The sequence below is a fragment of the Phaseolus vulgaris genome, chromosome 6 (genome assembly GCF_051622355.1).
Source record: "Phaseolus vulgaris cultivar YP4 chromosome 6, ASM5162235v1, whole genome shotgun sequence".
Lineage (NCBI taxonomy): Eukaryota > Viridiplantae > Streptophyta > Magnoliopsida > Fabales > Fabaceae > Phaseolus > Phaseolus vulgaris.
Window position 1 is genome coordinate 34,269,410 of NC_143503.1, and position 25,163 is coordinate 34,294,572.

The 25,163-nt window shown below is 32.3% G+C and overlaps 4 protein-coding genes across 7 annotated transcripts; all 4 read right to left on the bottom strand.

The window, feature by feature from the left end:
• Window positions 1–2,012: 2,012 nt before the first annotated feature.
• On the bottom strand, window positions 2,013–5,122 carry LOC137832469 (pentatricopeptide repeat-containing protein DOT4, chloroplastic). Its single transcript, XM_068640656.2, has one exon. The coding sequence runs from the start codon at window positions 5,077–5,079 to the stop codon at window positions 2,464–2,466; it is 2,616 nt and encodes an 871-aa protein (XP_068496757.1). The 5' UTR covers window positions 5,080–5,122; the 3' UTR covers window positions 2,013–2,463.
• A 1,741-nt stretch (window positions 5,123–6,863) lies between these two features.
• Window positions 6,864–10,277, bottom strand: LOC137832470 (uncharacterized). Of its 2 annotated transcripts, XM_068640657.2 has the most exons (3): window positions 9,150–10,277; window positions 7,413–7,584; window positions 6,864–7,307 (listed from the first exon to the last, which is right to left on the bottom strand). In XM_068640657.2, exons 1-3 carry the CDS (start codon window positions 9,857–9,859, stop codon window positions 7,230–7,232), a joined length of 960 nt encoding a protein of 319 aa, XP_068496758.1. In that variant the 5' UTR covers window positions 9,860–10,277; the 3' UTR covers window positions 6,864–7,229. The 2 variants fall into 2 exon arrangements, with proteins under 2 accessions (XP_068496758.1, XP_068496759.1); XM_068640658.2 differs by having other exon boundaries at window positions 7,220–7,584; window positions 9,150–10,259.
• Window positions 10,278–14,439: 4,162 nt separating this feature from the next.
• On the bottom strand, window positions 14,440–19,359 carry LOC137832471 (Leucine-rich repeat protein kinase family protein). 2 transcript variants are annotated; one of them, XM_068640659.2, is made up of 11 exons: window positions 18,716–19,359; window positions 18,502–18,634; window positions 18,255–18,326; window positions 17,525–17,668; window positions 17,335–17,406; window positions 17,187–17,246; window positions 16,521–16,591; window positions 16,293–16,439; window positions 15,834–16,172; window positions 15,107–15,498; window positions 14,440–14,913 (listed from the first exon to the last, which is right to left on the bottom strand). In XM_068640659.2, exons 1-11 carry the CDS (start codon window positions 18,825–18,827, stop codon window positions 14,593–14,595), a joined length of 1,863 nt encoding a protein of 620 aa, XP_068496760.1. In that variant the 5' UTR covers window positions 18,828–19,359; the 3' UTR covers window positions 14,440–14,592. The 2 variants fall into 2 exon arrangements, with proteins under 2 accessions (XP_068496760.1, XP_068496761.1); XM_068640660.2 differs by lacking the exon at window positions 17,525–17,668 and having other exon boundaries at window positions 18,716–19,357.
• Window positions 19,360–20,488: 1,129 nt separating this feature from the next.
• LOC137832478 (shaggy-related protein kinase eta) lies at window positions 20,489–25,118 on the bottom strand. Of its 2 annotated transcripts, none has more exons than XR_016521441.1 (12): window positions 24,889–25,118; window positions 23,682–23,774; window positions 23,495–23,554; window positions 23,144–23,416; window positions 22,986–23,060; window positions 22,655–22,731; window positions 22,107–22,247; window positions 21,940–21,990; window positions 21,761–21,856; window positions 21,569–21,652; window positions 21,346–21,447; window positions 20,489–21,071 (listed from the first exon to the last, which is right to left on the bottom strand). XR_016521441.1 is itself a non-coding variant. In XM_068640667.1 (12 exons), exons 1-12 carry the CDS (start codon window positions 24,901–24,903, stop codon window positions 20,976–20,978), a joined length of 1,143 nt encoding a protein of 380 aa, XP_068496768.1. In that variant the 5' UTR covers window positions 24,904–25,090; the 3' UTR covers window positions 20,489–20,975. The 2 variants fall into 2 exon arrangements, 1 of the variants encoding a protein (XP_068496768.1); XM_068640667.1 differs by having other exon boundaries at window positions 22,675–22,731; window positions 24,889–25,090.
• Between the last annotated feature and the right edge of the window lie 45 nt (window positions 25,119–25,163).

Below are 25,163 nucleotides of genomic sequence, written 5' to 3' on the forward strand. Positions count from 1 at the left end.
TGCTTATGAATATATAATGTTCATGAAGATGAAAACTCTCATTTGTGCTTGTATCGACTTATTAGAAGAGAAATGTGAAAAAAGAAAGATGAGAATAGTGCCCTCCATAAAGAGCTGAAATAGAAAAATGTTAACAACACTCATAATTGAGACATAATACGTTATGAAAAACAATAAAATATATATATATATATATATATATTTATACTACATTTACATTTTGCTACTTGCAATTCTAGTCATTTCTTTTTTCTTTTTCTTTTTCATTTATATTCCCACTCCGGTCCAAACATAGTTTAGCCAATTCAAATCCACATTTGCATACTATCAAAATTCATAATGTTTACAAATTTCTCGTACAAAAAATGGATATACATATATTACTCAATCTATATTAAGCTATAAAATTTCTCGTATAAATCAATACAATAAAAATAACTATGCCAAATTAAATTATGTCAACTTTTAATATTTTTAATAGAGAGAACATTTTCGTCATTTTTTATGCCTTCCAAATTATGTGATTCAACTACCAATATAAAAAACTTTGACATTATTAACAATCAAAATTATATTTTTTAACATTAAAATACTAATTAACTTTCGACATTTAATAGACTTTATCTTTATCTCAAAACTTTTATCTTCTTTCAATGTGTGAAGAAGTTTTTTTTAATAGTATTAACAAGTTAATTCTACTTTAAGATTGTAAATTTCTTACATCAACCGATTAGGAATTACTTTAGATATAAATTTTAACAATTTTATTACAGAAACAAATCATTTTTAAGGCTTATATATGTTTTTATTTAATGTAAATAAGTGGATTTTGATTTTGGTTATCGTAAAAAAAAAGTTATCCTTCTAAAGTTAAAAAAAAATATTTTTATCCTAATATTATATGATACTAGTTAATTACATATAATATAATATAATGTTGACATGTGTTATCTAAAAAAACCTTAAGAGCCGTAAAATAAATATTATTTATTTATCTTAAAATGTATATTAAAAATTAAAAGTAATAATTTAAACATTACAAAAATTTTGGTTTTAACTGAGTTTATTTTACATTATGGGTTTAAGAACCTCTATTAAATACTATGGGTTTAAGAACTTTGAAATTTTCGTAAATAATTTGTCTTTTAAAATAATTTTCAACCTCATTTTCTACCATCTCTAACGATGCTTCTGACTTCTCTTTTTTACTGTAAACACACTGATCTTCGATAGAGGCTTGGGTGAAAAAGAGATGTGTAGAACTTTATAGGTTTATCTGAATGGAAATCTTTTCACAGGAAAGAAACCAATAGATGATATGTCTGCAGTTGGATGGACCTTGAAAAATTGGATAAGTAACTCGATGCCAACTTAATCATGGAATTTGTGGATTCCAATTTGGTACAACAGCACGAGAATTTATCGATGACACATTGATTCATATATCATATGTTTTGAGATTAGCCTTGAACCGTCGCAGAAGTTCACGTGAAGCTCGAATTGGTCACCCAAATGAAAAAGGGAGCAGAAATATATAAAGTCATAAGCCACTGGAAATGATAAATGTAGGATTGGTGAAGTCTGACTCTGGTTGAGTTTTATGGTCCGTGCTACTGTTGGTAGTTTGTTATTAGTTGTCATAGCTACCATGATTTATGCAAATAAATAAACATACAAGCGTTTGAGATATTCAAAATATGCCATATTCAAAAGGCTATGTTTGAGATAAACCCATTATTTGTCGGATTAGGTCCTAAAAATGAATATGTTAGTATATATAGACCATAGTTAACCAAAATCAGTAAATAAATAAAAAAATTAACAGTGTATTAACAATATCCATGACTTAACTCATAATGCCTTGGTGCTCCTAATGTGAATATTAACAAGCTAAGTAACTTATCCTTGTGTGACTTAACAAGTTACCCTTTTGCGCACCTAATTTGAATCCAGAAATTTACAATTCCATCAGATGTGTAAAGGAGAGGATTTGCACCGAAATAGCATTCAAGTACAGAGAAACACAGTAGTATTTGTATGGCCAGTCTTAGTTTGATTCCCTTCTTGAGAGACAATAAGGAATAACCGTATCCCAACATCCTGATAATCTATTTTCTATGAAAACATACTGCTGCTCAACTCAACTTCCCAGTAATTTGTTTTCAAATCAAACCCATGTCAACAATTTAGATGGCTTATTCAGTGATTGACAAATTTAGTAATTTCAAACAGAAATCAACTGCGTAAATTGCCTTTAACTTGACTGTTAAACTTGAAGTCTAAACCTCTGATTCAGTAGGACTATCCTTGATCCATCTTATGCTTTTTCATTGACTATCCTTGTCAATAAATATGTCATGTCCAATCAAATACCGTGATTGGCATAAGATTTATTCATGAAAGGGGTAAATTGACATGCCGTCACTATGATTTCCCCTCAATTGAATTCCCTCAACAATTTATTTACCAGAAATCTCTGCAAGAACAGAAGCCATCCTTGAAATGGTGAAACCGATTTGAATCTCTCAGGATAATTTCCCTTCTGGTTGTCTTGGACAAGAACTTCACCATCTCATGACAATCACCACATACTCGTAGATTCTTGGTGACCCTAATAGTCCTGCCGGGTGACAAATTTAATATACCGAAAGCCACAGCTAACTTCTCACTGTGCCCACACAAAGCCACTTCCTTCTCCGTGTCATCTGCATTAATCAACGCATACCTCATCTTAGGAGAATAACCTTCACTCTTCATCTTTATTCTCAAATTATACAGCAATGAGAGTATAGTTTTTGCTTGAGGGTGTGCAGAATCTGCAGAAACAAAGGTTGTACTTTTTCCTTGGACCTCTATCCAACTACAGCCAGGGCTCTTTTTTAGTCCCCGCTTACTTATCCTCTCCCGTAACTTCTTTACTTCTTCCCACTTTTCTGCCTCTGCATAGATGTTGGCCAGAAGAACATAATATCCTGTGTTGTCTGGCTCTAGCTCAAAAACATGCTCTGCCACTGTTTTGGCTAGCTCCACATCATGATGGATCCTACACCCACAAAGTAAGGCACCCCAAACTGTAGCATCTGGTTTAATTGGCATTGTCTCAATGAAGTTGTACGCCTTAGATAGATTTCCAGTGCGGGCAAGGAGATCTACCATGCAAGCATAGTGGTCTAACTTGGGCTCAATGTTGCATTCACTTATGGAATTAAAAATTTCCCACCCCTCATTCAGTAATCCAGAATGACTACAAGCATAAAGTATGGAAGTGAAGGTAATCTCATCAGGCTTAATACCTACAGTCCTCATCTTCTGAAAAGTGGCAATAGCTTCATTTCCAAACCCATGCATGCCATACCCAGTAATCATAACAGTCCAAGAGATCAAATCCTTCTCAGAGATCATATCAAAGAGAAACTGTGCATGAACTAGTGACCCACATTTTACATACATGTCGATGAGTGCATTGACTACATACAAATCTGATAAGTACCCATTTCTCAATATGCACCCATGAATCCCTCTGCCTATATCAAGAGCAGCTAGGCTTCCACAAGCTGGAAGAACGCAAGCCATTGTAATGCCATCAGGTCTTGATTCTTCTTGCATCTCAGAAAAAAGTTTAAGAGCTTCATTAGGGAGAGTGTTCTTTGAATAACCACCAATCATGATATTCCATGAGACAATGTCCTTAACTGGAATTTGAGAGAAAACTAAATAAGCTTCTTCCATGCTTCCACATTTTGCATACATATTCATGAGAGCATTAGACACGGGCAAGCTCAAGGTCACGTTGTTCTTTCTAAAGTAATTGTGTAGATCTCTGCCTTTATCCAGTGAGTTGCTGTGTGCGCATGCATGAAGGACACTAGTCATGGAATAAACATCTGGACTAACCCCTTTGCATTCCATTTCATAGAATAATCTTATTGCATCATCATATAGACCTTCTCTTACATAAGCAGAAATTAATGAAGTCCAAGAGACAACAGTTGTTTGACCCATTTTCCCAAAAACTTGAATGGCGTCATTTAAATTACCACATTTTGAATACATGTCTAATAAGGTATTGTTAAACCTAACTTCCCTGCCAAAACAAGCTTTCACTCCATGACCATGAACTGCTCTCCCAAATGAAAGACTACCAACATTTGCGCAAGCTACAAGAACATTAACCAAGGTAGCCAAATCCACACCAACCCTTAAAATAAGCATCTGAATGAAAAAATCGAGTGCAGTGTGGGAAAAACCATTCATCACGCACCCACTTATCATCGAATTCCAGGACACAACATCTCTATCACCCAATTCATCAAACAACTTGTGTGCATTGTCAACTCCTCCACTTTTGAAATAAGTTGCAATTAAGGAGTTAACAACAGTATTATAAGAACCAAAGCCTAGTTTATAAATATACCCATGGATACTTTTACAGTCCCCTACCCTTCCCAAAGTACGCAAACAATTTAAGATACATGAAAACGTATAAGAATTCCCCGCAATTCCCAGTTTCTGCATTTTCCTAAAAAGATATATGCTTTCACGATAATCACCAATCTTTGCGTATTCAGACATCATAAGATTCCACAGAAAAACCTTGTTATCACTGAGAGTATGATCGAATATCCGTCTCCCTTCTCTTAAGTCTCCACAACTCACATACATGAACACTAGTTTTGGACCCAAAAGCCCTTCAATTGGTATCCCATTGGAGGAGATAATTGAATGAACTATCTTACCCTCTTGCAGACGCTTACTTTCAGCACAGAGCTGCAAGATAGAAGCGAAAGTGTTCAAATCAAGCTCGGATTTTTGGGACATTCTGAGCAATTCCACTGCATTTCGAAGATCACCCACCTCGCAGAATTTGCTAATTTTGGCGTTTTCATCCAACATGGAAGAGACACCTGCCCTAGTGCTACGAGGAACATCCAAATTTGAAGATAATAAACATTTTCTTAAAGAAGATGGTCTGAAGAAGATGAAACCGTTCAGAGGTATTGGATAATTGGCTTCATTTGTATGACAGTTACAAGTTGAGCAGCTGCTGAAGTTGGTTACGATTTTCACCATCGTCAACATGTCTCTCTTCTGCTACTCCTGCTACTCCGAGATATTTATTATTATTATTATTATTATTATTATATATATATATATATAGTAGTGTCTGAATTTACGGGTCTAGACTAAAAAAAAGTGTCAAATAACTCTTTAAAATTAAAATATTGTATTTTAACTTTTGAAATGAATAACTTATCATTATTATCTTAAATTAAATGTCATAATCATTATTATATGCAAAAGAATAAAACAAAATGAGTGTTAGTTACTGTGAAATAGATGCAATGGATGAACTTAAATACTTTATTTATGCGTCTTTGTTTCTTAGGATGAAAACATTATAAGGGAAGAAGAAAGGCAAGAAAGTTCAATTTCCTGCCTTTAAACATAGAAAATGAGGCAAACTTTCGTATCTGACTTTATTAGAAAGTTTGATAAGAACTTGAATTTTTTTTTAAATATACAATCGATTATATGTGAAACATAATTAATTATCCTTTAAAAATAATAAAGTATTTATGTTTTTTATTATAATATAGTAAATAATTAAAATAAATAATATAATAATAAAATAGTTTAAATTTTAATATTTTGTAAAATCAATTATTTAAATATTTAATAATTAATCTACTAAGAAAAATAACTTTAATCAATTAAATTTAAATTATTTATATTATATATTTTTAAATTGATATGTAATATATAATTAAATATTTACATGTAATATATAATAATTAAATTGTTATTAATATTTTATTAAAAATTATATTTTAAATATAACAAAATAATTAATCAATATAATAAATATATATATAAAAATTAAATTTAATTTTAATAAATTTTATTTATTTTAATTCTAATTTATATTTATATTTTATTTTAGTATACTTTATTTTGAAATATTAATTTTATTTATAAAAAATTTATAATAATTTTGTATTTTATTTTAAATTTGATTTTAACTTAAATTTAGATGTTTTACATTAATTTATTTTATGAATTATTCTCAATATTATCCAAATTTATTTTATCATGTTAATCAAATGTATTACAAATTTTCTTCTCATCTTCCATCTTTTCTCCTCAACTCAAACAACATTATTTTCCATTTTCTTTTTTTAAAAAAAGTAAAGTTCAGTAAAAATAACTTGAAAAGGAAAAGAAATTACAAGAATGTAAGTAGAAAGCCAATTTAAATGACTAAAAATGTAAAATAGAATGAAGATGAAGGACATAAAGGCTTTTAAAAAGTAAATAAAAACTAGATAAAATTGCAGAAATGGAATAATTTCATTTAAAAGTAATGTAAGACATAAAAGATGATACATGATATTCTGTCTAATTGTCTACAACCACTAAAATTGAAATTCGAGATCTTATACACAGATTTTTGTTTCTAATGATCGACAAATTGATAAAGACACATGTTCAAATTGACTAGACAAATTTGATAATATCTTAATATACGTGACATTAATAATTATGGATAAGTTTCATTTTCAGCAATTCATTTCAAACTTTAGTTATTTGAGATATCAAAATGTACAACTCAAAGTATATTTTCAACACTTAAAAAGAAAAAAAATCAAAATTGTATAGTTGTTGTTTTTCCTCCTCAATGTCTTTATTTTTAAAATTTTCTTCCCAAATTTATCAAATGATCCTAAATGCATTACATCAGAAATAAAACATCTTTTCATCATCTGCAACATAACTTTCTCTGAAAACTTTTTTCTGTCCTTCTAAATATCATACACTTATAAAGGAAACGGCATTACAGTCATCATAATTATTTGGAAGAAGGGGCATAAATTGAACTCTTCCATTTGAAAAAAGAAATGGTATACCTGAGAATCAAGATAATTTATAATATAAAGCACATAGCTGAACTATGTGTGCTAAGCTTGATTATTACTTGAAACTACACTAGGATTGAAACTACACTAGGATGACATAGAGCCAAATAAATAAGTGAAAAGGAGGAAAGAACTTTAACTTAAGTGTTTATTTTGCAATCAATTCTTTACTTAATTCTTACAAATAAGATCTAATGTCCCCAAATGTAAAATACTTTGCGTTTGTGTGTGTAATATATATACCTCAGAACAACACTTCTCCAAAAAATGCAACTTGAGCAGGTAATCATGTGAAGCTTCTCATCTTCATGCAAACTAGGACATGTGGTTAAGCATTAACATCCTACTAGATTGTGATGCATCATAGCATGTATGCCAGAAATCCACCACTCCCTGTATTTAGTGAGTATGAAGAATCGAAGGCAAAAGTAATAGAGCTTGATTCACCAGCTAGAACATATTTACACGAAAAAACCATGGCAGAACAAATGCTATTACCAGGCATGCCATCAAGAAGTTACAAAATGGCTGTCCTCGACAGCATCCACCAAACCTGCGGGAAGAGTTGCCACCGTTTTCCAAGAACCTTCTTTCATTCCACTTTTCCAAAAATTCATAATTACTAACACCCGAAACATTTGTTGCAGTTTCACTACATATTTCACATAACCTGTGATTAAAAAAGGTAGCCAATATCAATAATTTATTTGATAATAGATTATAAAACAAAGCACTCACTTGCAAGGGACCATCTTCAAATTTGGCAGTATACAATAAAACTATAGCATAGAACAAAAAAACGTCAGGATGATTACAACTTCTATAAGGGCTCTTTTTTATTAGAAGATATTGCTATAGGGAACCTCACGGTGAATCATATCTCTAACAATTTAGTTTTTAACCAAGTCCAATAACAGTGTGTGATTCAAATGACAGACTAAACGTAGTGAGACAGGGCTTAATTTTATTGAGAAATTGATTAAATAAGCTCTTCTCTATTTAAGAATAAGTTTGCATGTGATAAGCTCTTATTGAATAAGTGCTGAATATATCTGTAGGCCGGCCCAAACAAGTCGTTTATATATGATACAAGAATTTGGATTGGCAATGATCAGTTATACTAGATTGTAACAAATTGATTTTCACTTGACATGGGAGACCAATCTTATATTTGGTCACTGCCAATAGAACTAACTTAAAAAAAAAAAAGGAACCTCAAAATTATTCAATGGAAAAGTAGTTCCCACTTCTGTTCCAGGAAAATTGACGAATATGAGTCCATGATCTAATAAAAATTATGAAGATTCATTTTGTAACGTTGATTAAATTATAAACATACTTTTCTAGAGCATGCCCCGTGTGTCATCTGAACAGAGAAACATCAGATCCCAAAGAATCTTCACCAAGACAGTTACAAGAGGACTTTCTTTTCAAATATCAAGGACATCAACATGAATATCACGATCAAATGCTATAACTTGCTAGTTTCCAACGTGATATTATTTAACCTCAAGTTACAACCACTAGAAGCAGTTTGCTAATCATGTTTAGCTCTAGCCCATTATCTTACATCCTAAAGGTGGAAATCCACTGGCTGTCTGGACAAATTTGTCCAACTCACCCCTTATAGGATCTCATTAGCTATAGGAACTCCAAATTGGTTGATGGCTACTGATATGCACTGCATAGCTATGTGTGACTGCAATAGATATTACATTCACTATATAAGTGGGAAAAAAATTTCCCAACAAGTTAATTTTGTGAGATTGAGTTACGCTTTACACACTTGCACATTTTATAAGAAATACCAACCGAAAGCAAATAGCAGTACACTAAGCTAAGCCCAGGAATGAACCTGAAAGGATTTGAAAAAATGCTAATAATGGCATTGGAAAGTCAAGTTCTAATCTAAGAGCACAATCAACACATGTATAAGGATGCTACAGACCTCAAGGTTTCAAAAGACAAGTCATGGAAATACAAGAAAGATCAAACCTTTACCACACTACTGTTGAAATTATTAATTTTCCATGTAATCAAGTTACTGCAGCACGCACAAACATAAAGCAACGAAAAGGGCAAGATGAATATTTGCTTCCAGAAATTATGCCAAATTGGATAATTAAGTATTATGAAACCCTGCATATTTAGGAATTCAAAACCTAAAAGAATATGCTGATGTTATTGTTTATCTACAGCCTAGAATCAAAACTGGTATTTGGAAAAAACATATACCTGTTCCCCTTAAGCTTGAACCACGCCTCAGCACAATGAAGATGGGCAATGCCTAGCTCATCTTTGCATGCACACCCAAGCTGAATCAAATCAGAACTCGTAGAACTACTAGCAGCAGGGCCAACAGTTGTTTCACTTTCATCCAATGACTGCACAGAAGGCAGATGGCAAATCCTACAAATCTGTCCGCCTTCAGAATTCTCAGAAAACTTTTTCAGGCTGCTGCATTTTATATCAATCACACATGAATTTTTATCAGTTTCAGACGTCCCTTCTGGTACTTTCATGAATGTACCCGATTCGTTAACTTTTGCTTCCAATTTCCTATTATTCTCATTGACATACTCAGTCTCAAAAGACTCAATTACAACAACAGTTTCAATCACTTGCTGATTAACCAAATGGTTTGAATTATAACTGGTTCCCTGATCAACCCCAAGTAATTTATCATCACTGATATTTTCTTGATCATACTTGTCCCGACCCTTAACTTCCTCAAGGCCCTCCTTTAGCTCCTTTTCAGATCCCAAATCTTTACCCACCTCTACTGAAGTTCCAGCTTCTCCGCCATCACCAACTCTGTCACCCAAGCTGTTCCCATCTACGGCATGAATAACTACCCCTTCAACCAAATGACTCAAATTCCCATCTACCCCTTCATGAACAGGACCCAGTATCTCACCTCTTTCTTCGTTTCTGTTTTGATCCATTGACAGTAAATCCACTCCCAAACAATGCCCAGTACGAACCCCACCTAAAAGCGCTCCCTTTATGAATTACGGAGGATGAACATTGTGATCAAATGGAAGGTGGAAAATGCATATCTTCCAATGACCCACTTCCTGATTGGAGCAGATATTTTAAGAAATAATCAATTTAAAATAAAAGCAGATTGGGGGTGTCACCTATGAGATGGATGACCTCACTCTCCAAGAAAACAAGCCTCCAAATAGCCGCAAAGTGATGGGATTTACCTCCAAATATTAAATTCCACAAACAAATTCAACTCCGATATGTTTCAATTCTAGGGAAGGGAAAAATGTTTGATTGGACAATGAACAGGGTTAGGTGAAGAAAGGAATTGGGAAGAACAGTGAGAGAAGGAATTTTCAGTGCAATTGAATCATTAGAATAATTGGCTCAGTGAAGGGAAATAAAAGGGTCACTACTTTGTCTTTACATGTTTAATAACAATAGCAAACTTAATTTTAATAACTAATTATTATATTTAGAATAACATATTATTTGAATTTGAATCATGAATATACATATTAAAAAGAAAAAACCTCACATATCAAATTCTATAATAGGAAGGCCAAGGAGAGGAAAATTATTGAAATGCTCTTCTTTAGGGGAAAAAACTTTTAATAATAATGATAAATTCAAATTTTGAAAAAATATTTTACAAATTTTAATCATTGTTATTTCAAATTTCTAATGCATCATTATTGTTAGAAAAATACAAATCAAGAGAGTCATTAATTATGAAATGAAATTTGCTGAAATTTAATTTTTTTAATAAATCTTAACTAATAATAGAGTATTTGCCAACAAATCACATGAGAAAACTTAGTATTAATAATTTGTGATACAGCAAATAATTATTTTACTATAAAAGCTGCTCAAATCTCCAAAATAATTTGCCCAAACATGGAGAGAGAGGAAAAGATAGATACAGATGAGTAGATGCTAAAAAAGAATAACTATTTATTGTACCATACTGTATAAAGAAAGTATTAATTATTATTAATTCCATAAATTCCTCACTCAGGTATTATTTGAATTATTGAAAAACATGTTTATTAGTATGACTTTAAAAAATATCAAAAAAAAAATCACAAAACATGATTTCATGTAAGATTTTGAATGAAATGAAAAAAAAAATAGTATCTAAACTGAAATGGTGCTTAAAAAGTTGTAGTAATAGAAACTAACTAATTAACTAACAGACAATAAAGCATATTTTGGATTCATCCACTTTTTAATTATTGGTCACCGATTTCTTAGCCGAAAGATAAATATAATTATCCATTAATGTCTTCCCTTTATTTGTGTATGTTGTCTATTTGATCTTATCTGTTCTTTTTTTCATCACTGTGTTTATTGTTCTTTTTATCACTGTGTTTATCAATAATAAAAAATCTGAACGGTAAAACAATTTGAGTTTCCTTATTTAAATGTTATCCACACACAAAAAATTATTTTATAATTTATAATAAGTACATAATTAATAAGTTGAAAAGTCTTATCATTTTTATTTTAAAATACATCAACTTTTGTATTTGAAAATTGTAGTTTTTTATTAAAAAATATTAGTTAAATATGAAAGTTATACTCAAATTATTTAGATTAAAAAGGTAAAATTAATCAAATTCAATTACATAACAAATAATTGTAAAAATATATGACTGCTAATCTAAATTAAGAGTAGTGGTCCTTTTAAGCAGTTGAAAGATAATGGGAAGAGAGTGTGCTCTATATGAAAATGTGAGCACCAAATGAAATATGAAGATGTAACTAATTAATTATAAATACTAAGTGAGAAGCTTATTTTTTAAAACACCAAATTAGATTAGCACTTCTTGTAATTTTTTCAACATATAGTTATGTATTTTTGTTATAATTTCTTATATTATTTGAAAATATATTATACGAACACATATTTTATTTTAAAAGTATTCATTACGTAGTCTTACACAAATATTAAGTGAAAAAAGATAAAATGTTATTGTGTAAAATTTTATTAAGTATCAGTACAATTTGTTTTAAAATAATTGTAGTTATGCATTCCTATTAGCTAATGACTACATGTCTAAGTTTCAAAAAAATTAAACCAACATTTCTTTAGCTTGCTAGACTTGGGTTTTGAATTTTCAAAAATCAAATTTCAAAGTTAATGTGTTGTAAAGAAATGGAAAGAAGATATTTCATTAAAAAAAATTAATTAGATGCTAAGGAAAAATTAGTTATTAATAACTTGATTAATATTTCACACCAATTTGAATATTGGAAACTCTAAACCGTTGTCCGTTGTCTATAAAATGGTCTGACTCTTTTATTATACGAACATTTGTTTTTAAAATGTTGTCAGAAATATTGAAGATTTATGATTATATATATACTATATTAATTAAAGTTGACTTATTTTATTTTAACTTATTTGTCAAAAAATGTGTTTGGATGGATTTAACGGCGTAAGATTTGCGAGTTAATATCCTGCATAGTTGAGTCTTATTAATATTAAATGTTACAAATCACTCTTAAGTTATTGAGATACAAATTGTAATATTGAATAACGATTTAGATTTAATTTTTTGTGTTATTTAAAGTAAAAATGTGTGTTAGTTCTCTTATAAACTATGTTGTTTAGATGGTATATATATATATATATATATATATATATATATATAATACATCATGTTGAAAATTAGTTCCTGTGTTTTGTGAAGCTAACCAATAATACTCTTTAGGTCAAACGAAAATAGAAAAAAATAATTGTCTTTTAATTTTTCTTATGTTATATATTTTATATATATATATAATTATTTACATTTACGACCAGTATAGTTATAAAATGCAACTTACAACTATCTCTGCTTTATAAAATAAAATAAAATACTCAAACAATTAAATTGGCAAAACTAGGAATGCTCGGTATCACTTCTGCATATAAAGTATTGAATACATTGTACAGTTTATGTATAATAACTCTTGGATGAACCAAAAGACTTAGAGAAGATGAGTCAGTATTTTGCTCCTTTAACCTCTTTATGCCTTCCAAAGGAAAAAGAAAAGAAAAGTTAAAATTCAAAAGATGAAAATGATAGAAAATGTATAAGATATTTTTGAATTAGTGTTAGCATTTGACTGTATGTGATAATATAATTAACTATTAAAATGGTTGAGTAATTAAAAATAAATGGATTACGTGAAACAAAACTTAAATATTTGGCAAATGCTTATAAAGTATCTACAATGCTTTAAATATATATAACTTTTACTAAATGTAAATGTGAGAATTGGATATCTTTATATACGGTGACATGAATATTCTGATAAAGGAAAATACGTAGTTTGTATCATTTAAATTATATATTCTTAAAGTACATGCGATATCTTGAAAATAAATTGTATTTGAAACTTTGTCAACATTAACAACAAACATACCTTTCCCAAAAAAAAAATAGAACTTTGATTTATTATATTGCAAAAATTAAATATTTTGACTAAACTGAAAGTCTAGATAGGTATATATGATAGTTGGCCAGTTGCTTGCATAGAAAATTGAAGCGCCAAAAATGATTGGGGCCCAGTTGAGTGTACCAAATTGTGTACAAACCAGAGGCTTTAATTATTAAACATTGTTTATAAAATAAATTAATATTTAAAGTTAAGTCTTAAAACAATATCAAAATTATTTATAATTTAATTCATTTCCTTTATGAAAATATTCTATTTCCATTTATTTCACGAATACAACATCTGAAAGTTATTTTAATACTAATTTGGTAATAAGAAAAATAAACTTTTTTTAGAAACACGTTTAATATATTAAAATATAAATTAGTATTTATAAGAATTCAATATTTATTAGTATAATATATTGAGTGAGCTTGTTTAAATAATTAAGCTTAATAAAAAAATAGAATTTATTTATTTTATCTAATAATTGAATTTGAACAGGTAATTAAGAAATTGAATCCGTAGGGTATACACGTTTCCAGCTGCAAGTGACATCTAAAACAATTGGCAAGGCATAAGAGCAATGGCTGGGCACAGCCAATACAATCACATTTCATCTCACTTCAACTTCACTCTATCACTCCATTCTGCATTAATCATAATAACACAATCCAATTTTATCTCTTACTGCACAAAATATATCATCATCTCAAATCTTATCCATCTTATTATTTAATTGTCTATTTGTTTTAGCTTAGGACATGATAGTGTTTATTATAAACAAGTTTTCATTGAAATGATTGAACTTGCAATATAGTAATTAAAAAAATGTTGTGTAGTGGAGACGTAACGTAAGTGACTTATTGTTTTTGTATTGACCTAGTATTTGTAGTAGGCCCTGAAAGAGTCCTGAGTCAAAGGGAAAGGAACAACGATAGTTCACCTTTTGAAAGAGTACAAGTTATCAGATTTGGACCACTCTACTAGCTTTCTACTCTCTTCCCTCAATTCCTTTTTCAAGAATTTTTATTTACAACTTTACGGCAAAAAGCTAGATTCATAAATTAAGATCCACCAGTTATAAGAGAAGGACACAATTATAGGCTGTACATAAAAAGATGCCTAAATATTGTGTGGAATATATATAATAATTTAGAACTAAATTGAACTTTGAAGAAACATATGGATAAATATATTCCTAGGTGTTATCCGTATTGATAAAATGCAAAAAGTGATGTACATGAAAGGACAAGATCTGGTGTCACCGAGGTCCAGAAAGCTCAATGGCTTCAATAATAAAGGAAGGTTCTTCATGAACATCACTATAATTTTGTGAGAAACTGCAAGTCCTTTCACCATATAGGTTAGTTCCCCCTTGTGACTCCTCTGCCCGCACTAACTGTCCTACCAGACCTTCTAGAATCTTCAGAACTTCTGACATCTTTGGCCTCAAAGTGGGAAGTGACTGAGTACACTGCAGAGACAAATCCACTGCTTTCTCTAACTCTACTGGATCAAAACATCCCCTCAGATCCCTATCCACTAACACTTCCAGCCGCTTCTCCTCAGATAAGGTTCTAACCTGCAGGAATTTGGTAGCTTTCTCAAAATTTATGGTCAATGAGGCTAGACTTTGAGCAAGACACACAGAATGCTTCAGTATTTCAAGGCATATAAAGGTGTGAAGCAATATTGTTACCAAGCTAGGCTTAATGCAATCTTATGATATGATGTAAAAAAGGTGAGATTACAAATAATTTAAAGAAACTACTCACCCAATCAAGAATCATTCCCTTTTGGACCTGAGCATTTCCAGCATCAAGTGCCTTGTGTCCTGTTATGATCTCCAAAAGTAATATGCCAAATCCAAAAACATCTGTTTTCTCAGAAGACTGTCCAGTTGAGAGATACTCTGGAGCAATGTGACCTACTGTACCTCGGACTGCAGTAGTTACGTGTGAATCCCTTTGATCTAAGAGCTTAGCAAGACCAAAATCCCCCACCACAGCTTCAAAACTTTCATCTAGCAAAATGTTTGCAGCCTTAACATCCCTATGGATTATTTTTGGATTGCATTGTTCATGCAGGTATAGAAGCCCACGTGCTGCCCCAAGAGCAACGCGCATTCGCCTGTTCCAGTCCAATGATGGCTTTTCGCGGCAAGTCTCTGTTTGAGAACAAGGAAGAAGAGAGGTGCATTGAAATCAAGTGCCATTGGAATGTAATGTAGGAAATAATATATTAAAGGAATAAGCTGCATGAATTATGGTGTTATCACAGAGTAAACATTTTACTAATTATTACAGATCAGTCGCTGCTATTTGAAAATGATAGACTGAATGGTCAAATACAGAAAAACACTAGTTCCTAAACATCCTGAATGACGGAATCACTACATGTCATTGATTTGAATCTTCTAATTTTCACTGTAAGAGGCTTGTATATATCAGTTACATTACTTTACACACCCTTAAGTGCAGAAATGAATAATATCAAACAAACCTCTCAAGCGATCAGCAACACTGCCATTGGGCATGTAAGGATAAACAAGTAACCTCTCATCCGGTGTCAAACAGAATCCATAAAGACGCAAGAGGTTTCGATGCACGGCCAAGCCAATCATCTCAACTTCTGTTTGAAACTGCACTTCTCCAGTATAGTTGGGATCTTTCAACCTCTTTACTGCCACTAACATTTTATTTGCAAGGCATCCTTTGTAGACAACACCAAAACCACCTTGCCCTAGGATATTTTTTGAATTGAAATTTCCAGTAGCAATTTGCAATTCACGGAAGGAGAACCTCTTCAGATGTCCAATATCAAATTCACAATCTTGCTCCACTTCAAATGTCAAATGTTCATGTTCAAGAGTGAGGAAAAAACCAGTGAGCAATATGTTCATATTGTTAGAATGTATTACAGAGTGAAGAAAAAAAGTAGGAAGTTCATATCAGGAAGTACCATAAGATGTGTAGAGAATGTTTGATCTGTACCAATGCAACCAAAAGACAAGAAGCACCACTGAAATTATAAATGTGCAACTAAAGCCAATAACAACAGCAAGCACCCTATGGTGATGACCACCAGTCGACTGAGATGACCCTGTATCTGCAGTTGAATCATCTCTTATATGTACTTCGATTTACTGATTACTAGGCTCTTAATATATACAAATTAAATGAACACTACCATTAACTGGTTTTGAGAAGCCCATACAAATCTGAGAGGGAGAGGTGCAGAGGAAGCTGTTTCCTGAAATACTGCAACCAAAGAAGTAAAGTGTCAAGTAATGCAAGAAACAAGATTGATGTGTGCAACAAAAGGTTAAATATTGAGAAGAACAAAAATAAGCTAAACAATACTTATTTTTAACATGGCAATAACCATAATCCTCAACAGTCCAGAGCTATGGCATTAGTTTCCTACTTCGCATTATCATAAGTAACTTGAAATTGTTAGATTTGATTTACACAGTTAACAGCTGTGGGGTTCCAAGAAATTGATGTAGTACCCCAGTTTCCATTAAAATTTAAAAACAAAACATCATATGCTGAACACAAAATTTAATCCATCTGACATTATGCTTACAGCGCAAATTACCACAATTATTATCCCAGGTTTTTTTTATTCAATTAAGCAAAGATTCTCTTTCCCTAACAATAAATTGATTAAATACTCCTCAAAAGGGACTTGGTTAAGTAATGTTTGATGTATTGGTTGACTAAACCATTGCACAATTTTGTAAGGAACCACTGAACATGCAGCGAGTACAAGCATTTTTTAATTGTTTCCTTAAGAATAACAGAATTCACGAGGCAAATACAGGGGAAAATCATACACCATTAGAAAACTGACCTATAACCTTTCGCTAAAATTTTTGGAGTGGGACCGCTGAGATTATTGAATGACAAGTCCCTACAAGATAAGGACAGTAATGAAATGAACATTTTAACTTTTAAGGATTTAAGATTAAAAAATATAACAAAACTGTGATAGTGCATACAAGAATGAAAGTTCAGTGAGATTAGCAACTAGCTGAGGGATCTGTCCAGATAGTTTATTTTTGCTGAGCCGCCTGAAATACTTTGCAATAATAAATTAGGAAGTAATCAATTAGAGAAAGGCTATTGAATAAGCCAAATAAGAAACAAGAATATCATAAACGATAAATCTATTTGTCAGACCACACTCACAAGTAACTAAGATGAGTCAAAAAGCCCAAAGAATTAGGAATTTCCCCATCAAGCTGGTTACCAGAAAGGTCAAGGGTTTGAAGCTCTAACAGCTTTCCTATCTCAGTTGGAATAGGACCAGATAACTTATTGTTCTGCAATAACCTAAGATAATACAATGAAAAAAAAAGTGATAAGAAAAACTGGATAATATAAATGAATGTCTATTTTAGTTTTTGATAAATGTTTTATTTCCTCCTTGCATTATACGGTATCAAATAGAAATGAAGGTATTAAAAAGACAATCACAATGAGAAAATTAGCATGCTAAGTTGTTTATAAGAGACAAACTAAACAAAGTGTTTTACACACTATCTCTTTGTCTTTGTTTTATAACTCACAGTCTAACTCTCCCAATAAATATTTGGACCAGTCCCACCCAGCACATTGATTCTCACAGCTTAACCTAAATTGCCATCTAACCAAGAACCACTATTATACCACTAGCTACCAGCCTACAAGGTCAGTGCAATAGCAGCCTAAAAGTAATGCATTTTGAAGTTAAAAATCTTAACCTCCGTTTCCAAAAATAGGAAATGAATTGACCCAAAGTTATAAAAGGGAGCACTCCAATAACACATATTCCATCCTATATTCCAAAATACACATCAAATATCATTAAAAGCTAAGTCAACCCAACAAGAGTGCACATTCGAATAAACAGGTACCGGCCATTCAAGTTGCAACTCACAATGTATGGAGGTGGCTCAAATTTCCAATTCCTGAGGAAATAGTTCCGGATAAACCCGCACTGGCCATTTCCCTGCCAACACCATCAAATTATCACCAATTATCAATATCCTCTTAGCTTGAGAAAGAATGCCACAAGTAACCCTTCAAAAATAAGAATTGGTGGTCTCTCTTCCCGAGACTCAAAGATGTATATTTCGTTGCATTAGTCACAACCAAAAGAAAGGAAGCAAGACAAAAAGACTTACAGGGAAACGACATAGCCCTCGGCAGAGCAACCAACCATGTACCAAGTGCAAGGGTCAACCGAATTAATATCCCAACCATCCATAACATGAAACTCACCATACATCTTACTCTTCAAGGACATCAAAGCAGCCACTAATAACAACCAAACAAAACTATCACTCACTGAAACGAAGTTAGAATATGAGAAACAAGGAAAAGGAAGAAATGCCAAACCTTCATAGTTGACACCCTTTGGAGAGAGAAGGCTATCAGTGCCCTCAACAAGAAGCACCCAGTAACACAGAAAGAGGGAAACGAGCCAAGCACCCACATTGGCATCTTCCATGAAACAACAACAAATTCAAGCAGTGGGGAGTAACGAAGTTTCCAACTTTTCTACTGGGATCTTCGCTTCTAAGCTTCCACAAAAGAAAAAAGCATAAAAACAAGCAAACCCTTTTGGAAAGTCTCTCCGAGCTTGGTGCGTCGTGAGAAACGAAAGTGAAAAGAACAGATAATTTAAAAAAAAGATAAAATAAAGAGGAAAAAAACGAATTGAAATGAATGAAGATGGTGAGGGCAGGAAAGACAACTCGAGATTTGGGACTATGACAGTGATTGTCGCATTGTCTGTGAGGTACGACTACAGTGTTTAGCTTCGAGGCTATGATCCTGTGCAGACAATCACGTGAACTTCATGTTCTGACAGCATGCGTTGACTGTATAGTTGGTTAAAACCGTTGGATCTTATTTTGTTTAGGATTGTGATGATGAATGAATGGTGAAGATGGAAGTAATGGTTAGTGTTGATGATTAAGGGGAGTGTGAAGGAGCTTGTTAGTGGAGTCTGGAGGCGCGAAATTTGATGGTTTGGTTGTATTTTAGTATTTCGCTATATTTCGACTATTTACAAATTGCATGTCTCGGAGCTCAAGGAAGGAACTCTTCTACAAATGGTTTGACTGTGGAAAGCCCACATCACCTCTTCTCATACCTTTTAATTCTTTGCATCATGCTATGACGGAAACCTATTGCTACTTTCACTATTAACACTTATTATACAACTCTTTATAACTACTATTATACAACTCTTTATAACTATTAACACTTATTGCTACCTCTCTTTATAACTACTATTATATGAGATCAACCTCTCTTTATAACCACTATTATATGAGATCAACTTGATCCAGTTTTGGTATCAAGTCAGGTATCACTTTATTCTAAAATCAATCAATTTAAGGTTAGTTTAAAACCTTTCAAGGGACTCTATAAATTTTAGTTTCTCTCCTAATAAAGCTTTGAAACATGTGTAGCGTGAATAGAAAGCGTATCCAAACATGCACTTAATGAAGAATATTAAATGAATGTCAGATAAGAAGTCTCACATGAGATGAATAATTAAAAAGTCATAATTGATTTACTTAAGATCTAGTTTATTGTTCCAGTGAAAACCCAATTTAGTGTATTTTAATTATAACCGGTATAGTTTAAAACATTTTTATGAATTACATTTCTCTCGAAATTAGCCAAAGAACAATTCATTCTTCGATTGAATGAATATCAAAAAGTGTATAAAAGTATACGTGATGTATCAATTACGTTAGTTTAACATAATTATGTACAAATATGCTTGGTGTTACGTCCAACCCCAAGGACTGCAACAACTCTGCCTGCTAGTTGTTTTGATCAACTTTGAAAGAGGAATTAAAATACCAACAGCATATTACAATGTATCCTGTACATTATCATATAATTAGTAACAGTATAAAACTACTTTACAATATTAAAAAATATTTTCTCTAAAAAAGGAATAAAATCATATATGGATTTGCAGCAACTACGTAGATTACATTGGTCGAGTTCAAATCGAAATGCAAAATCTAAAAAAAAATAAAAAAAATTTATATGATAACAAGACAACAAATAATGACAGCTGTTAACAAAATAGCTAATTGAATTTCAAGAAACAAAATATCAAATGTGGAACATTATTAGAAAGCAGCATTAAAGAAAACAGACAGATAGCAACATTACATTTCACAAGGAAAGAGACTGGTCAACAACATTATAAAAGGCACATTACATTACAAAAAGGAAACTAAACCGGACCCAACAATCCCATAACCCATGTGTACCTCCGTTCCCTTCTTCCAGCCAATGCTTTAGTTTTCCCCTAGCATAGACATTCTAAGTTCTGACCATTTCAGGCCAAGTATACTACTACTACTACTGCTACATCACATGTAGACGTTTACAATAAACAAGGCTATTTGCCTCGGGAAATAAGATCCAACAGTGGCAACAGAGAATCAAAAGGTGTATACATATGCTGATAGATCAAGTGCAGTCATCCCGCACCCCAAGTCTCAGTCCAGGTTCAGCTTGAGACTACACTGGCCAGACAAAAAAGATGGTAATTTAGACAAAAATAACGGTGCCACTTTCGTTTAACTTATCAACTAGTATACACTATGCCCCTGCTAGCTTATCATCATGATCCTGTTGGATGAACAAATTGTATCCCTATTTGCCGCTTCACATGGTCAGGTATCAACTTGTTAACAAGCTCTGCAGATGCTCCAGTTAACTGTAAACAGGAAGGATTACATTAGGATGTTTAGCTTGGATGTTAATCAGAGGAACATTTTATATACATTTCTGAATGCATTGCTTTGTGTACTACTCTAATAGACAAACACACAAAGATAGACACTTCAAAAACAACCAGGCATATATCAAGCTAAGAAAATGGATCCATGGATGTATGCACCTTTGTAGGTTGAAAAATTATTAATATGTCTCTACAAAAAACTTGCTCCCAGAGCACATGTAAGACCAAGAAGGATATTTTAAGGACTTACTTCATGTTTGAAGTTAAATAAAGGAGGAAATGGACGGCCATTTGGCAGGCGAGCATTGGGTTCTCGAAGTTCATCAAAGAAAGGATGTACGCATGCTTCAAGCTACACAACAAAATTAGCTTTTTCTTAAATTGATGTTCTAGTTTTTCTAAAGAAAAAAAAATCATTATTACGAAATTAATTAGAATATAAAAAGAGGGGAGAGAAAGGCAATCACACTAACCGCAGTACACCGGAGACTTGGGGAGTATTGCAAAAGCCGAGATGCAAGATCAATAGCTTCTGGTGGCATCTTTTTGTGGAATATCTACACACACAATTTTGATGTGTTAGAATGTCTAAGCCATTTTTATACTAAATACATTTTAATCATCCAAAAATAAACAATTGTCTGAAAGGAGATAAAATTACAGACCTTGTGCCATGGGTGTGCTTTTATCTGTGGAAACCTAAAGTCATTGTAGTTGGGATTCATACAGCGTACTTCCTCTCGAGTTGGTGTGCCAAGCACCTACAAAACATTTTTTTAAAGATGACTTGTAATAAGGAAGGCATGACTAAGGAACATAAAATACATGTTGACACCGATTGTACCTTTATAATATGTACAAGCTGGTCTACTGCATTTTCTCCTGGGAATAATGGCTACAAAAGTTTAAATTGTTTCAGATAACAGATATGTGTACTTCATTTAGTGGTAATTCAAAATTCATACAATAGTATTATTCTAGTAATAACAATTAATTATGGATGACACAAACCTGGCCCAGAAGAAGTTCAGCAAGGACACAGCCAGCTGACCAAATATCAATTGAAGCTGTATACTCCGTGGCACCAAATATAAGTTCTGGGGCACGATAGAATCGTGAACATATGTATGATATATTAGCTTCACCTTTTACCTGGTGAGACAAAAGAGAAGGTTAGAACAAGAAACACTTCATTGGAAAAATCAATTATTAGAGAAAAGAACAGTCTTGGATATTGTAAGATGAGTAGTCCCCCACTCTCACTAAAACAGAAGTTGAATGAATACAAAACATGATAAAAACCTCCAAAAAAAATAAAAATAAAAAAGAATATGTTGCGTCGCACAAAAAGTAAAAAAGGAGCTCCACAGCTTGGTGTTCAGCATAGCAAGACATCAACACAAGAGACTGGAATCAAAACAATGAAAAGATTGGACCCGTTTCATCTAAAGTACAATTTTTGGCCATTGGTAGGATATTGGTTGACATTCTAAGTTATTACTTAGCCAGTATAAAAGATAATGGTGTGTGGAAAAAGACTGACAAAAAACTAAGCATACCAAAGCAAAATAAGACCTACTAGAACTTTGGCACTTCCAAAATCACATAGCTTCACTTGGTGTGTAAGAGGATCCACCTGGAATGTTCAAACAAACACATCAAAGCCAGAAATATTGACTAATTTTAATTTATAAGAATGAATGAGTCATATAATCCTATATGGATTGTTAATTAGAAGTTTATTAAAATCGCATGATTTAAAAACTCAAATTACTTGTGTTTAAATCTTGACCATTCTTAATAAGATGCAATATTCAATATTTACTTATCTCACACTCATATAAAAGGTTCTCTCACAGTATATACATATTCAGAAACATGTGAACAAACCAGAATATTTTGAGGCTTCAAGTCTCTGTGGCAAACTTTGGGAACAGTGTGGATATAAGCCAATCCCCTAAAAATCTGCAAGCATGCCACAAACTTTTATCAGGCATCTTTTAAAAAATCAGAGATATTTATAAATCACCAGAAAGTATGAGGCATACCTGGTACATGTAAAGTTTCACATAGATGATTGGCATTCTTTGATTAGCATTGCTATAGTGCTTTAAGACTCTATACATGGACTCTGGAACATATTCCATCACCAAATTTAGAAAAAGTTCGTCTGTACTTGTAGTTGAAAAGAAACAATGCTTCAGTGAGATCACATTTGGATGATCCAAAACACGCATTAACTGTAGTTCACGGTTCTTGTATCTTCTGTCCTGTAAAACCTTTTTAATTGCCACTGCCTCCCCAGTTTCCAAGCATTTTGCCTATGAGAAGAAAAAAATCTATCAGCATGTGACGAAGATATTCCGACTAATGAACCAAATATTACACTATTAGCATACCTGGAAAACAATTCCAAATGAGCCAGTTCCTACAACTCGTTCGGCCTTGTAACTAATAGTCTACAATAATGATTGTAGAAGACATTAAATTTGCAGTCCAGGATAAATGTCACATGGCATTTTTAACAACCCAGCAAATAAACCAAATGTAATACTATCAGCAGAACAGAATTTACAAAGATAATACCTGTTTGGGCTCCCCGTTTTTGCCTCCAATAGTTGTAGATATAATGTGACCAGTGAGGGAATCATTGCCATTGATGACAGAGGAGGACATCTCCTGTAAAATTGTAAAAGTATATAAAATATTATAATCCTAACCTTCTTCACAAAATATTTTAAAATCATTGCTAACGGTTTTAGAAGGAAGCTAAAAGTTGGAAGAATACACTTTACCAATAGGCGGACATATTAAAAAAACTAGGTGGAGACTCTGATGATAAACAGCATGTAAAAGTTGGAAGAATGCATTTAACCAACTGGCAGACATAAAAAACACTAGATGGAAACTATGATGATAAACAACATACCCAATTAAAACATCACATCTATTAACTCAAAAAAATAAGTTGATGATATAACGTTGGAAAAAAAACACCGGGCGAGCAACTTCAGTACGATATTACGGAAAATTCAGTGAAATATTCTGCTAAAAAAATTATAGACATGGAACCAAGAACTATAACAGCACTATGTTCAGAGTACAAACTTCAATTGAAATCGTTGAAAGTAAGAACTGAAGGGAACATAAAGAGTAATGTAACTAAAATAAATCAAAATAAAGTAACCGCTAGATGCAGATAACAGAAAACTGGATAAAAATAATTTTTAACAGAATCAGAAATAAATACAAAAATGTGGTGAACAACTAGCAAAGGAAACGATCATAAGTTCGTGACAAACAAGAAAACCCCGAATCGTTGAGTGTGCAATATCGACATAAGATTACAAGATACAAGATCAGAGTGCGATACAGGGTTTGGCAACAAACAAATCTCCAACTCGGTACAAAACCCAGTTCAGAACCTCTCTCTACAAAAAAATGATAACTTCACAGAAAACCATAGATAGATCAACACCAAAAATAGTAAAAAATGGGTCTTCAGCCTTAAAGCTCAAAGGACAAAACTTTCAGCAAGAAAAAAAGAATTTTCATCCCCCAATAACAAACCCTAACATCCCCTTTTCCAACTGAAAAAGAATCAACAAAATAAAATAAATACAAAAACAAGTTATGCATCCCACATGATTTCAGCTTCATCCACTAATCAGCAACGAAATCCCAAGAGACATTTTCAACTCTCCCATTTCTGGGTCACTACGCTTTCTGACCAACCATACAATCAGCATAAAAAGAAAGCCATAAAGATAATTTTTTTGAGCTGGAAAAATACCTTATCCTCAGCCATGGCAAAGGGTAGAGAGAAAAGAGGAAGAATCTAAAAAGGAGAGGGGGAGAAGTGGAGGAAGAAGAAGGGAAGTGTTAGAGAGAAAGACAAGCCCATGTGACCACAGCTCTCATTTTTCCACTCTTTTCTTTCCTGTCTTCTTTTCATTTTCATTGTTTATTTATTTTGGATTTTTCCCACTTTTCTTGACTCTCTTTGCAGATTAGGAAGACCTCGCTGTTAATCACAATCATTAGGTGTGCTTAAATGAAATCATAATG